This window comes from Perca flavescens, chromosome 23 (genome assembly GCF_004354835.1).
Source record: "Perca flavescens isolate YP-PL-M2 chromosome 23, PFLA_1.0, whole genome shotgun sequence".
Taxonomy (NCBI): Eukaryota; Metazoa; Chordata; class Actinopteri; order Perciformes; family Percidae; genus Perca; species Perca flavescens.
In genome coordinates, this window is record NC_041353.1 from 26,641,987 (window position 1) to 26,655,867 (window position 13,881).

At 41.4% G+C, this 13,881-nt stretch overlaps 1 protein-coding gene and 2 non-coding genes across 5 annotated transcripts; all 3 read right to left on the minus strand.

Annotated features, from left to right (window-relative positions):
• Positions 1-252: 252 nt before the first annotated feature.
• On the minus strand, positions 253-12,472 carry slc25a3a (solute carrier family 25 member 3a). Of its 3 annotated transcripts, none has more exons than XM_028570719.1 (8): positions 12,357-12,472; positions 11,652-11,818; positions 10,672-10,796; positions 6,839-7,018; positions 4,723-4,904; positions 3,672-3,844; positions 1,949-2,059; positions 253-722 (listed from the first exon to the last, which is right to left on the minus strand). In XM_028570719.1, the coding sequence occupies exons 2-8, from the start codon at positions 11,791-11,793 to the stop codon at positions 562-564; spliced, it is 1,074 nt and encodes a 357-aa protein (XP_028426520.1). In that variant the 5' UTR covers positions 11,794-11,818; positions 12,357-12,472; the 3' UTR covers positions 253-561. The 3 variants fall into 3 exon arrangements, with proteins under 3 accessions (XP_028426520.1, XP_028426519.1, XP_028426518.1); XM_028570718.1 differs by lacking the exon at positions 10,672-10,796 and adding an exon at positions 9,351-9,475 and having other exon boundaries at positions 11,652-11,823; XM_028570717.1 differs by having other exon boundaries at positions 11,652-11,823; positions 12,357-12,471.
• On the minus strand, positions 1,711-1,913 carry LOC114550581 (small nucleolar RNA SNORA53). The gene has a single exon (XR_003691719.1). It is a non-coding gene; the product is annotated as a small nucleolar RNA SNORA53 (small nucleolar RNA).
• Positions 4,382-4,584, minus strand: LOC114550580 (small nucleolar RNA SNORA53). The gene has a single exon (XR_003691718.1). It is a non-coding gene; the product is annotated as a small nucleolar RNA SNORA53 (small nucleolar RNA).
• Positions 12,473-13,881: the final 1,409 nt, after the last annotated feature.

The following is a 13,881-nucleotide window of genomic DNA, read 5'->3' on the forward strand; positions in this document are numbered from 1 at the left end:
AAATTACAAAGTAGATAAAATCTTGACCTCCAAATGAGGTAAATACTGTATTACATATTTCAGTGCTAAATTCAAAACATTTTATCATCAATTGATCTATAAAACATTAACAAACTACACAGATAAACGCAAAAATATATGGCATGTAAAGAACAAAGTTTCATTACCTGAATAATTTCTGGCTTGAAATCTTTTAAACTGATTAAATGCAAATGAATGCAAGACTGTTAAAAATAAAAAGCAGACAGCCAATGTTTTCCAGGGAATTCAATTCTTTTATTAGAATTTCAACAATTGTCTAATGACAGGACTTGATAAAACCAGACGGGTGTTTCTACAGAGGAATATTTTCTGTGACTCATGGTAAGCCAAGAGCGACAGCTCCATCTTCTCTCCTGGCTTGTTTTTTTCGGATTTTAAATATACATTAGTAGCAGCCCTGTGCTCTGTTTAGAGCAGCAGGAGTGGAGGACATAAATATAGAAAACTGCTGTGCACTCCAAATTTGGAGGGGGTTCAGATGTGTCAGCTGGAGACTGGGGCTCAGTGGAGGGGGGAGAGTTACTCTGTGAGGCCGAGCTTCTTCTTCAGGGACTCTGGCATCTCTGGGGGAGGGGGGCGGGGCAGGCGGAAGTAGACCTTGACAGAGTCGTAGATGAACCACTGCAGGGCGGTCAGAGTACCAATCATGATGATACGGGCAACCAGACCCTTCCACACACCTGAACAGGAGACACACACACAACATTAGATTCAGACACATTGCTGACGTCACAGTAAACTAGTGCTTCAGACAACGGGCTACACAACACTGGGAGCACTTTGCCATTCATGGATAATGGTAGGAGGTCAATAAAGAGTAACTGAAAAGGCTCTGCATGGAATTCAACACATCAGGGTAGGACCCGTGGACCAAGAGCTGAAATACATTATGCGATGCATGGTAAAATGTTGAAGACTTGAAGACACAAATTAGTCCTGTTCATTTTTTTGCCAAACTACCCATATGGCATAAAGAGAGCGCTAACTCCGTATTAACTGTACAAAAAAAAATCTGACAATTGACAAATCTGTATATCATGCTGCCCTGCCCTAATATAAACCAATACAAGACCTCCAACTGTAGACTCAAATGTCCAGTGTCAACAATTTGAATAAAATAATTCCCTCCGGACATGTATATAAATTTCTCTACTTTGAATAATTTGTACATTCTTTTCACACAAAAAGTTCCATAAAACGTACTTCTTCTCCATTAAAAATCCAGACTCTACAAATGTAGGTGGACAACAGGTGTTTCCTACTTGCTTATAAAGTACATTCTCAGTGTATGTGCGCTTGGAGGCCTAAAGTTTTCCCATCACACCAGAATTGGCATTTAAACTATTTGGGATGTCACAAATGCTTGTAGGTCCATCCCTGAAAATGGGACTTGAATGAGCACAAAGACTTCTTATTTCAGCAGCTGAATGTGAAAACATCCTTTAAGTGTCAAATGCTGTAGATACTTTCTGTACAGTGAAGCCTCAACATTCAACTGTAACAAGAAAAAAACCATTTGAAGGGAGGGGGACATTTTACAAAAAAAAAAAATTTTTGTTCAGTTTTAAATGTTGTATTGGGTCATTATGTCTGATCCTGTTACAGCAACAAAATGCTAGAGTATTTCCTAAGCAAAGCAATACATTAATCAGTTAGCTGGTCTTGGATCATGTCCGTCCCCCAGGCTTGCAGCACTGGGAGTTCCCTGTCTTTAGAGGACAGGGTTGCCAGTGTTGCAGTTGGGCTGGGGGACAGGTAGACTGTTCTCACACGCCAATGACTCAAGCACCTCCAACTGTACAGCCAACAAGCTGCTGAGGAGCTCTGCTCAGAGCACAGCGCCCTCCAGAGGTGGATCTAAGGAGCGTGTTGATGTTACACTATGCTACACTATGGTGTTACAGACCTTTGGGTCCCAGCTTCTTGAGGACCTGGACAGCAGTGCTGCCCTGCTCCTTGTTCAGCACAGAGACCACAGAGTCAGCAGGGTGGGACACGATGGCACAGAACACACCAGCTGCACACAGAGAAAACAAAAACCACATCAGAGAATTGTAAACAGCAGATCAGCTGGTAGAACTTCACTGTTTCTCAACGGGGAAGTTCACAAGGTGATGGGGGGCGTTGGGAGCAATATTTTGGAAAGGGGGGCATTGAGGTACCCTGGGGTTGGCGTTTGTTTGAAAGCTAGTTTAAACCAAAGATTCACAATAATACATGTTTACACTTAAACTACTAAAAAAAAAAAATAATCAGTGGTTGAAACATTGAAAGCTGCCAGTTTACAGCACTGCGACTGGACGGGTATCCTAACTTCTCTGTGCTTCTGTCAGCTTTGTTTGGCGCAGCTCCGTGCTGCCTTCATGGAAACGGGAAGTAAGAGCATCATCTTAAACGAGCTCTGTAGTTACTACGTGAAGCTGCGTTCAGATAAAAAATAAAAATAAAAAAAAGCAATCGCCGCGACGTCCTGTTGTATTCTTTAACCCCCACAATGTTGCACAAGTAGACTTTATATTTCACAGTAACAGTTTTTCATCAGATGGTTTATAGAGCACAACGTTTCCTACTGCACCTGAAGGCAGCTTCATTTCACAGAGAAAGAAAAGAGACATGCGAGAGACATTGACTGTGCTTTGTTATTTGGCAAACATTTAGCTGTTCCCCAAACTCCCGAGCAGTTCAGGGCTTTATGGATAAACTTTATGGAAGCGATAGACACAGTGATGTCACAGTTTACTGTACGGGACTCTCACACCTCCTCAAAACACAGCGCGATGTGGGGTTGCGTTTTCTCCAAATGTTTTTTTCTGCTATTTACTCGCAAGACAGGCGATGGCAAACCTAGACTCTTCTAAGCAACAACAAAGGGCTCTCACTAACTTTCAAAGGTTGTAAACTTATTTCCATTTGGCAGTAGGTGTCGTTCTTCAAGTCGTTTGTCATCACCAAAATACTTTTCTGTGTGTGTGTGTGTGTGTGTAATCCTGCTTTTACCCCTTGATAAGTGTCAGCTTGTTTTCCGTTGGAACAATTTGATTTTAGATTTGAATGAAAAATAGATTTGAAGGTTAAATTGCTAGCTGTTTCTGATTGGCTACTGTTAGTGTTTGTAATACATTTTATTTAAAGCGTCAAATGGTTGCATTTTAAAAACCTGTAAATATATAATTTCTATTCACACTGCTTTTTTGATACCTGGGAAACTAATACATGTGTTGTTTGTCATTCAATGATTTGATTATTTTTGATAATAGTAACAATAATAGGCCTATATTAGGGCGTAATCATTAATATTCGGGGCAATTAGCCTACATAATATTTGATGGGGGGGCGTTGGGGACCTGGATAATGGATAGGGGGGCGCTGGCACAAAAAAGGTTGAGAACCACTGGTCTAAACTAACATTTAAAAACCAGTTCAATGATGCATTACTGGAATTGCATTAAACCAATATCACTGCCAATTCACCTACATCCGTAAGAAATATTCTCATTGCCGTAAATTTTCCAAACCGCCATGATTTCATAACGTCTCCATTGTTCCTGCTTTATTAACGGATTATTTTGTTTTCTAGCTTTATTAAGCATCATGATTTGTAGTGTCCCGTAAAGATGTTAGTTACTCACCGATATAACCGGCCACAAAGGTGACCACCAGCTGCTCAGGTTTGCTGCACTCACTGCGGGGCTTGGGAACAACATACTTGTAGAGCAACTCCACAGTGCGCTCGAAGCAGGAAAACTTCATCATAGTGTAGGGGATCTGCCTCATCCACAGGGGCACCACACCCTTATAGAAACTGGAGTGGAAGCAAGAATGAGATGTGAGCTCACAAGTAGCATATCTGTCTACACATCAATGTATCTACATTCAGGGGTTTTCTTGCCATTTTAACACCGTGAAGCCGAGCCCTCTAGACACGTGAACTTCTCAACTAGTCAGCAAAAAGTTGACGATCAGTGTGAGAACTGGTAAAATTGTGCAAATCTCACTGAAGGGGGATAAATTAGTTGACTAGAAAGTATACTAGCCTTAGTAGAAAACAGTACATAAAATCACTAATGAAAGCAAGTCATTCCGTTAGAATGTTGAGTCATAACTTCTTGTTATGTAAATGAAAAGCAGGGGCCACAACAATTTGATCTAAGGGGCCAATCTCTCAGTGAAGTTGCCATCAAAGCTCTAGAACAAGATCAATTTTCAGTTTTTAAAACAAAAACAAAAAATTCTAGGATTTTGCCACCAAATAAAATGTAATTAGTTCATTACTTCATAGACTGTAAATGACCACAAATATTTCAAAGATTTCCAGCTCTGTGCACTAACTAATTTGAAATGTGTCCGTCCCCCAGGCTTGCAGCACTGGGAGTTCCCTGTCTTTAGAGGACAGGGTTGCCAGTGTTGCAGTTGGGCTGGGGGACAGGTAGACTGTTCTCACACGCCAATGACTCAAGCACCTCCAACTGTACAGCCAACAAGCTGCTGAGGAGCTCTGCTCAGAGCACAGCGCCCTCCAGAGGTGGATCTAAGGAGCGTGTTGTCATCAGAAATACCATTTCATAAATTTTCCATTTATCATCTACTCAATCACTAATGCATCTATTCCTATATCTGAAATCCTGGCAGCCATTCAAATTATCTTACAGACAGTGACTGGTAACAAAATGGAATGCTTACGCCCAGAGTCCCTCCTCTGCATACATCTTAGGGACACATTGTCTGAGGGTGTTGGCATAGCCCGGCTGGGTCTGGATACGAACTTTAACAGCCTCCATGGGAGCCAGAGCAATATCTGCAAAAAACTCTGCGCTGGCTGAGGCAGCAAGGTACAGTGATGTCCTCCAGAGGTAGGTGTTCTCCTGTTGGGTGAAACCACAAATGGTCAAAAAGATTAGTTGACAGACATACACAGCTCAGGTTTCCCTAGGTCACTCAGCAGAGAAAAAATAAATAAAAAAAAAAAAAAAAAAAGTTAGAAACAGTATTAACAAGGTTCCTACAACATTTCCAAAATCAAATTCAAGCACTTTTCAAAGTGAATTGTCAAGCTTTTCTAGCACCTTACCTGTGTGTTTTTTTAAACATTTATACACAGTATATATAGTTTACTGACCACTTCATTTATTAGGTACAACTTTTTAATTTAAGCTGCTGTGTTGTCCGTGTCAAATGTCTTATGTTTTAAGATGAATGTGAAGCAACAGACAGTAGCAATGTGCCCAAGACAAATAGTTAATTCTATAACTATAAAGATCTATAATCTATAGTGATGGAACATAGCATCTTCCAAATGACGTAAATATTTCCATAAAGTATCCTGGCCACTGGTTTTTCTACACTAGGGTAGAAATGAAAAACACATTTTTATATTGTTTTATAGTCATATCATTAGGGTTGGGTACAGAACCCTGTACTTTTACCGGTAGAATCATGTAGGTATTGCAGAGTATTTGTTCACGTAAAATCAAACTGTGCCAAATTTCGGTACTTGACCGCGCAAGCTTATCCGTCCTCTCTGCATGGTGACAGAGCGGAGCTCCGACACACATGCAGAGGTGCGGACGGAGCAGTAATGCAGATAAAAGTAGTTTCAAGTGTGGTTACAGTTTTTCAAAACTTCATGCAGACACCATTCACTGTGATAGGATATTAATGGCGAGCCAAAAGCAGTCGTGGTGCTGTTGACTTCCTGTGAAACGAACAGACACAACAGTGCCCTATGCCCTGGGGCCTGACTGACAGGATGTTGCAAGGCAACTTTATTTCTACAGCCCCTTTCAGCAAGAAGGCAATTCAAAGTGCTTTACATGAAACATTAAAGAGCAATTAAAAAAACTGTCATGATGAAAATCAAACAGGCTAAAAAAAAGAATATACAAATACAAGTTGAATAATTATTCAATTTAATAGGTTGTAAGGACGGTTTGAGGAGAGAGGGAGGAGTTTTATTTTATTTCTGTCTGTATAAAATAGTCTATATAAATAATGTTTTAAGTAAATAGGTGTGGAATTATTTTTACAACTGAAAATATTTTTTTTAATTACAGAGGGAAATTCCCTCAAAAAGTACCGTTGGGTAACGGGAACCGAATTTCAGGTACCGATATTGGTTCAGATGCAAAAGGTATCCAACCATAATCATCACCCAGCCCTATAAAAGGCTTTAATTCAAATTATGTTAAGCATTGAGGTCAGTGTCAATTACCGCTTTCACCAGTCCAGTCTACTAGGTTTAACTGGTTTGATTGTCAAACCCATTGAACCTGAATTTGTCACCATGACACTTAGCAAATTCAAAAGGAGCCTACATTAGCAACCTGTGAAAAAGGCACCACAGCACTAAATCCAACTTTATTGGAAGGAGTGTTGTGCAGTTAAGGTTGCCATTTTCACTTCTCAATAGCGTCACCTGTAACCACAGCAGGCCTGTGGTGAAAAGATGAGACAGACGCAACCACACCTTGTAACAGGAGATCAGATTTGTCCGTGTGTTTTGAGGCGGTGTGAGAGTCCGGTACAGTCAACAGGAAATATCACTGCCTCAATTGCTGCCACAAGAAAGTTTTAATACACTCCAAATCTAATGTAATTTTTATTTAACATGAACACACTTAAAGCAGGCAACACAATCTTTGTTGACTGACAATTTGGTGTTTTGACCATTTGTTAACTGCGAAACTGTCTCAATTACCATGTTTTCTAGGTGACTTTTTTTGCTGTCATCACCATTCATATCTATACAACCAATATATTTATGTAAATAAAATGTATTGAAAGTTGTAACTAGACTCACCTCTCCCAGCAAGTCACTGTAGAAGATCTTGAACACTTCATAGAAGCCGAACTTGCACAGTCCCTGCATGGAGTAGCCAATAAAGGTGGGAGCCCAGCCCTTTGCCAGGCCTCTGACACCATCTTCCCTTAATGTCACTCTAAAGCCGTTGCCGATGCTCTTGAACTTATCTGGGTCCACCTGAAGAGGAGAATTAACACCTATGAGGCATGTTATCAAATCATTGGCAACTCTGGGATCTGGTGTTTTATGCAGATATGTATAGGCTTATCGGATGGCTAGTCATTGGTATGGCCCAATGACTGAGTCGCAAATTTTGTGTTTTTGATTGTGTTTAAGTGCTAAGTGCTTTGGGGAGTTGCATTTTCTAGACTGCAATTTAGACATTTTTAAACTGAGTTTTTTTTAAGTCATGGTTACTGTAAATCAAATTTCCATCATAATAGGTGAAATATTAGAATGACCTATAAACTGAGCCATGCCTACAAAAGTGTGGTATAAGATATCATTTTACTTAAACATTTTCTGCAGGTGATTATGTGTAGCATAAGTATAAAAGCACTGGTACACAAGTGTCAGACAACTCAAGTTTCAAATTTAAGCCATTTAATTGGGAAATATGAATTATGAACTAGGCGACTGACCTAAATTGAAATGTACACATACCATTTGAGTTTTGCATATATACAGTGGGGGAAATAAGTATTTGACCCCTTGCTGATTTTGCAGGTTTGCCCACTTACAAAGAATGCAAAAATCTACAATTTTAATCATATGTACATTCTAACAGTGAAAGACAGAATCCCAAAGAAAATTCCAGAAAATCACATTATATGAATTTATTAAAATTGATAACCATCGGATGAGGAAAAACAAGTATTTGACCCCCTAGACAAACAGCATGTTAATATTTTGTAGAAAAGCCATTATTGGCCAGCACAGATGTCAAACGGTTTTTATAGTTGGTGACAAGGTTTGTGCACATTTCGGCAGGGATGTTGGCCCACTCCTCCCTGCAGACAGCCTCCAAATCATTCAGGTTCCAAGGTTGTCGCCTGGCAACTCGAATTTTAAGCTCCCTCCAAAGATTTTCAATCGGATTCAGGTCTGGAGACTGGCTAGGCCACTCCAGAACCTTGATGTGCTTCTTCTTCAGCCACTCTTTTGTTGCTTTGGCGGTGTGCTTAGGGTCATTGTCGTGCTGAAACACCCATCCTCGACCCATCTTCAGCTCTCTCACTGAGGGAAGGAGATGTCGGTCCAGAATTCCACGATACATGGCCCCGTCCATCCTCCCCCTCAATACGATGGAGTTGTCCCGTCCCCTTGGCTGAAAAGCACCCCCAAAGCATGATGTTGCCACCACCATGCTTGACGGTGGGGATGGTGTTCTTTGGGTTGTACTCGTGTTTCTTTGCCCTCCAAACACGACGAGTTGAGTTGAGGCCAAAAAGTTCTATTTTGGTCTCATCTGACCACATCACCTTCTTCCAGGCCTCTTCTGAGTCGTCCAGGTGGTGAATGGCGAACTTCATGCGGGCCTGTACATGTTTCTTCTTGAGCAGGGGGACCTTGCGTGCGCTGCAGGATTTCAATCCATGACGGCGTAGTGTGTTACCAACCGTTTCTTTTGTAACTGTGGTCCCAGCTGCCTTCAGTTGATTCATCAGTTCCCCCCTTGTGGTTTTGGGATGATTCCTCACTGTTCGCATGATCAGGGACACCCCACGAGGCAAGATCTTGTGTGGAGGCCCAGACCGAGGGAGGTTGGCGGTGGTGTGGTGCTTCTTCCATTTCCTGATAACTGCACCGACAGTTGATCTTTTCTCTCCAAGTTGCTTTCCGATTCTCTTGTAGCCCATCCCAGCCTTGTGCAGATCAACAATCTTGTCCCTGATGTCCGTGAGAAAGCTCTTTGGTCTTGCCCATGGTGGTGATGTTGGATGCTGGTTGTTTGGGTGTTGACAGGTGTCTTTTATACAGGTAACGAGGTGAGGCAGGTGTATTTGATGTAGATAATTGGTTCGGATTGGGGCTGTGTCTTAAAGAAAGACTAACTGGCTTGTAGGAGCCAGAATACTTGCTGTTTGTCCAGGGGGTCAAATACTTGTTTTTCCTCATCAGATGGTTATCAATTTTAATAAATTCATATGATGTGATTTTCTGGAATTTTCTTTGGGATTCTGTCTTTCACTGTTAGAATGTACATATGATTAAAATTGTAGATTTTTGCATTCTTTGTAAGTGGGCAAACCTGCAAAATCAGCAAGGGGTCAAATACTTATTTCCCCCACTGTACAATGAGGCTAGATACAAAATCAGCAACAGCTAAATAGTGAATAGGGTTTCTCTTGCACAGTCCTTTGAAAGTTGCCTGTTAATTATTAATAGATCACTTCAATGTCATGCACAACTACTATAACTCTGAAGATTGTACATGAAGCCCGGGGCTGAGAGGTTGGAGGAGCTGCTGGCAACTCATTGCTACTTGAGGTTTAGCTTCCATACAAACCTGCAGGCGGCACTTGACAAGGTCGAGGGGCACCACTGCTGTATGTGTGATGCCGCAGCTCAGGATACCCCCAAAGCCACACAGGGCATAGTACTTTGAGGAGCCAAACTCGCAGCTGACATCCTCTGTAGTAGAAGGGAGGGGACACATACATGCAACATGCAGGATTACATGCAGCACAGGACAAAAATCAACACCAAACCAGAGCCACATAATGGAAGAGTTGCCACTACAGAAGGAAAAATCTTTCTTGAGACTAGTTTCCCCATGTCCCAGCTGTAGACAGTTTGAATTCAGTGCCAGGACTCTCCCATTAGATGGCTCCGCCACCAACATGCCACCATTTTAGGCTCACACACCAAAGGTTGATAAAATCATTGTACTCAAGTGATTACAGCATGAGGTTCCATGGACCATAGTGGTGGATTGCAAGTTGTCACAGTCATTACAAAATATTAAATTAGTGCTCATGATTTTTAACAAGTTTCTAGATTTGTTTCTTACCTTAAATGCCCACTGATTTCAACTGACCTCATAAACAATGCAAGTTAATGTACATGACTTGCAAACTAGCCACAGATTTTTTGTAACATGGTTAACACACCTGTGGCTGCCTAGAAGGTGGAAATGACCAGAAGCCTGTTGAACATGCTCTGGCAACAGCACAAGTTTAAGTGATTTGTAGTTAATTGGCTAAAAAATGCAAATCACCAAGGTCCTACTTTTTGTTATTATAACGTAAGGTTGAGATAACAGATTACCAGCAATGGCATATTTAACTATTTTTTTCCACATTTTGTTTATCATCACCATAATACCTGTGTCTAAAACGTACTTTTGACTTTTTAAACACAAGTTACCTGACAGTACAAGGTTAATCAGTCAGTGCGTTAATGAACAATCAAGGACTTTAAATGTCAGCATCAATCTGTTTCATATCTCTAAATAAATAAAAAAATCTCATAGGTCATCTATACATTCAGACAGTCACCCTTGATGGTGTCAAATAGCATGGTGAACATATAGGACATTCTTCCTCAGGTCTGGCACTCCTGACCTTTAAGAGTCCTCTACAGTGGACTGAGCGGGGGCGGCGAGGTGGGTAGAAATCATTCAACTCACATAGGAACACAGGTGCAGAATCATGCAACCATGTTATGATCACTCCAACACATTAGAATCAATACACTGACAAAAATGGGGACGATATTTCTCCCATGCAAATTGGTGAATTTTCAAAAAAAACCAAACAAAAATTACAGCCATGGGTAGATGAGACGGGACGTTAAAAAAAACAGGGCATCGAGCCATGGAGACAGACCTGCAATCTGCATTTGACCAGATCGAGGGGAACGACCGCTGTGTGCGTGGTGCCACAGCTCAGAATCCCACCAAAGCCGCACAGGACCAAATACTTCTGAGAGCCGAACTCACAACTGTCTCCCTCTAAAGAAACACAGGTGAAACTTTAAGAACAGGAAATCTTGCTCAGAAAGGTTGGCACTTTCTTTAAGTATTTGGATGTCTAACTGGTGAAGGGTTTAAAGAATCAAATTGGTGTTAAGTACATGTGGGTGCCTTCAATCCAGCTAGATGTCTGACTAACCAAAAGCCCTTTACTAGAGGGACAACTTATTTTAAAAATCTCTGCAACAGGTTTAAACTTGCCTACCAGCAAGCATTTAGTCTGAAAATAAAGTATGTAAGCCCTTTCATATGCCCCTTTTAAAAATAAATTGAATCAACTCGTAAGTTACAAACAATTGAAATGTATCGCTACAGTTGTAATCAAGCTAAGCTTAGGATAAATCTACAGGTAAAAACCTGTCAAATATTTAAAATAACGACAATTTGTTCATGTCAGCCCCTGAGCAGCTCAGTTAGGGGTCACATATATTTGACTAGTTTGCCATTACAATTACTGACGCTCCACTAAAAACAGTTTCATTCATCTAACATCCACCATTTGCAAGTGCGATCCTTCATATACAGTTTCCTGCAGTGCAAAGGAGAGATACCACTTTGTCCTTCCTTGTCCTCCACAGGCAGCTTGTGTGCAGCAAAGGCCTAGCAGCTAACTGCCTGAGCAAACACATCCCTTATCATTCATAAATATTAAAAAACAAAACGTTTAAACTATAACTTACAACCCGCACAGTGAATTGTACTTAATACATGGATCTATGCTGAAACAACGCAGTAAAGTTAGCTGCAACCGGACGAATCTGCTCGGCTAAGCTAATGCAGCTAACGCTAGCACTTTAGCCAGCCTGCGGAGTCTGGACTCTGCGCCGAGGTTACCTTGTGCGGTGGCGGCTGCTGCCAGTCTGCGTGTCCTCGGTCCATTCAGGTTTTGTTGGGGTTCTTCCACTTTTTGGAGGCTGAACAGGGGGGCGCTGAACGGGTTGCCCCGGGCCAGCTGTGTCAAAGCGGTCGGGTACATGGTGGTGTCCTGCCTGCTGGCGGAGCTACGCTGCAATGAGCAACAAGTTAGCGGTGTTTTAGCTCAAGCTAAAAGGCAGATGTGACGCCGACACCTAAACTGAGGAATGCCATGTCACGTGCTGGTTAGCTTAGTTTAACATCTGAATGACCACGGACAGGAATGCTTGACTAGCTTATAGAAAACGCATAACTAGCACTAACCTAACGTTACATAAATACGGACGTAATGTCCATGCAAGTTACTGGTTCGTCGTTATAAACACCTATCTCAAAAATCCCAAAGCTGCATGCCTACACATTCACGTAACTCAGCATTTGTCTTGTCCTATTTTAGCATAGCTGATGCTAAAATGCTACGCAAAAATTCGTGCTAAGCTAAGGGGACCGCTTCAAGGTGCAAGGTCTTCTCTCAACAGAAATGGTAACGTTTAACATAGCATAAACAAAGCGGCTAACACAAATCACATATCCGTAAAATACGCCCTCTTTAAAGAAGTGGCGATTTAATATTTCATATGTACTATTTTAAATGTACTATTTTAAATGAATAACAGCACTCACTCTCTCAGTGTCTTAAGATGGCGCCTCCACTTAGCTGCAACGGGCTACTCGGAGAGGGCTGAATGACCTCGCGGTAAACCGATTTGTCCTTTCGTGACGTCACCTACAAGCCTGGGCGGGTCCCTTCGCTTCTCTGTCCTGTAAGGAAACGCAGCAGAGCTGTCAATCAACACCTCTGGTCCAATTACAAAACTGGTCTCTTCTTCTTCTTATTCTTTGTCTTTTACGGCGGTTGGCATCCAGTTTATGGGTGCATTACCGCCACCTTGTGCCCCAGAGTGTGGCTCTACACACAATCTAAATCCCTTCACAAAACTAAACGCACACACACACCCTGAACTACCCTGAGTTTTATCGTTCATGCTATGTCAGCAGCCCTAGCACCCTATTCCTGTTTTCCATCATATCCTATTAACCATAACTCCTGTGTCCCTTAGAAAAACTAACAGTACCCTGACCTTTGCTCTCTTACCCATGCTCAGTAATTCCTGCACCCTTAACTCCCTCAGATAAAGGTCCTTGGAAGATAAAGGTCCTTGGACAATTCCTCATCATCTCTCGCTGTGTCCCATACCCCCCATACAACTACACGCTCCACTGTCTCCTCTTCCTGACATCCCTCACACAAGCCTATCTGGTATTACCATATTTAGCGTTATGTTTAGTGCACAGTGCCCTAACCTTAATCTTGTCAACACTGTTTCCTCTCTCCTCTGTCCACTACCTACCCTGGTCATTTTCTTTCTTTTTTTTTGTTGTACTTGTCTACTCTTTGTCCAACCTTTCTTGCCATAATTGATTTGTTTTTTCCCCCAGATCAAACATTTAACCTCTGCTTTACTAATACTAATTAGCATTTTTATATTTCCTTTCTTTAAAGCCCTCATCTCATCTCATTACCCCTAACCCCTACATGCACTGGAATCCACAGGCATTTTACCTGACCTCTATAATAAATTAGGAAGCATTCAGACCAAAGAAAGCGATCCGGCAATTCTCCACAGTGTTGTGTGCTGGTGGGAGTGTCAACTTCTAAACCGTCTCTGGTGTCACTTAAATGGCCCATTTGTGTGACATCCTGTTGTGTTTTTGTGATGCTTTGGTTTTTTTTTCTATTTGTGCCAAAAAAGATTCAAAGCTTTGGGGCTTCAAACACAGCAAACAGAGTGACAAACAGAGCCTTTCCAGACAGGCTGAAGCAGCCTCTTTGATTGGAATAGTTTTTGTCTCATATGAGCAACAAGCCTGCTGCGTGTTATTACATCTGTAATAGGCTACTTTTAATCAGAGGTGCTGCATTAAATGTAGATGGCATTGTGCAACAGTAAATGAATGAATTAAGGAATTTAATTAATTTAACTTCATAGTTGATATTCATGTAACATTTCATATGAATCGCAACGTGATTGGAAAATTATATTCATCAAATTCCAACTTGTTCATTTTATTACCTTTGGGCTACGTGGTATCAGGTAGAAATGATTTGACATCATTATGTCTTGACTGTACATCGCCATATTTAAGT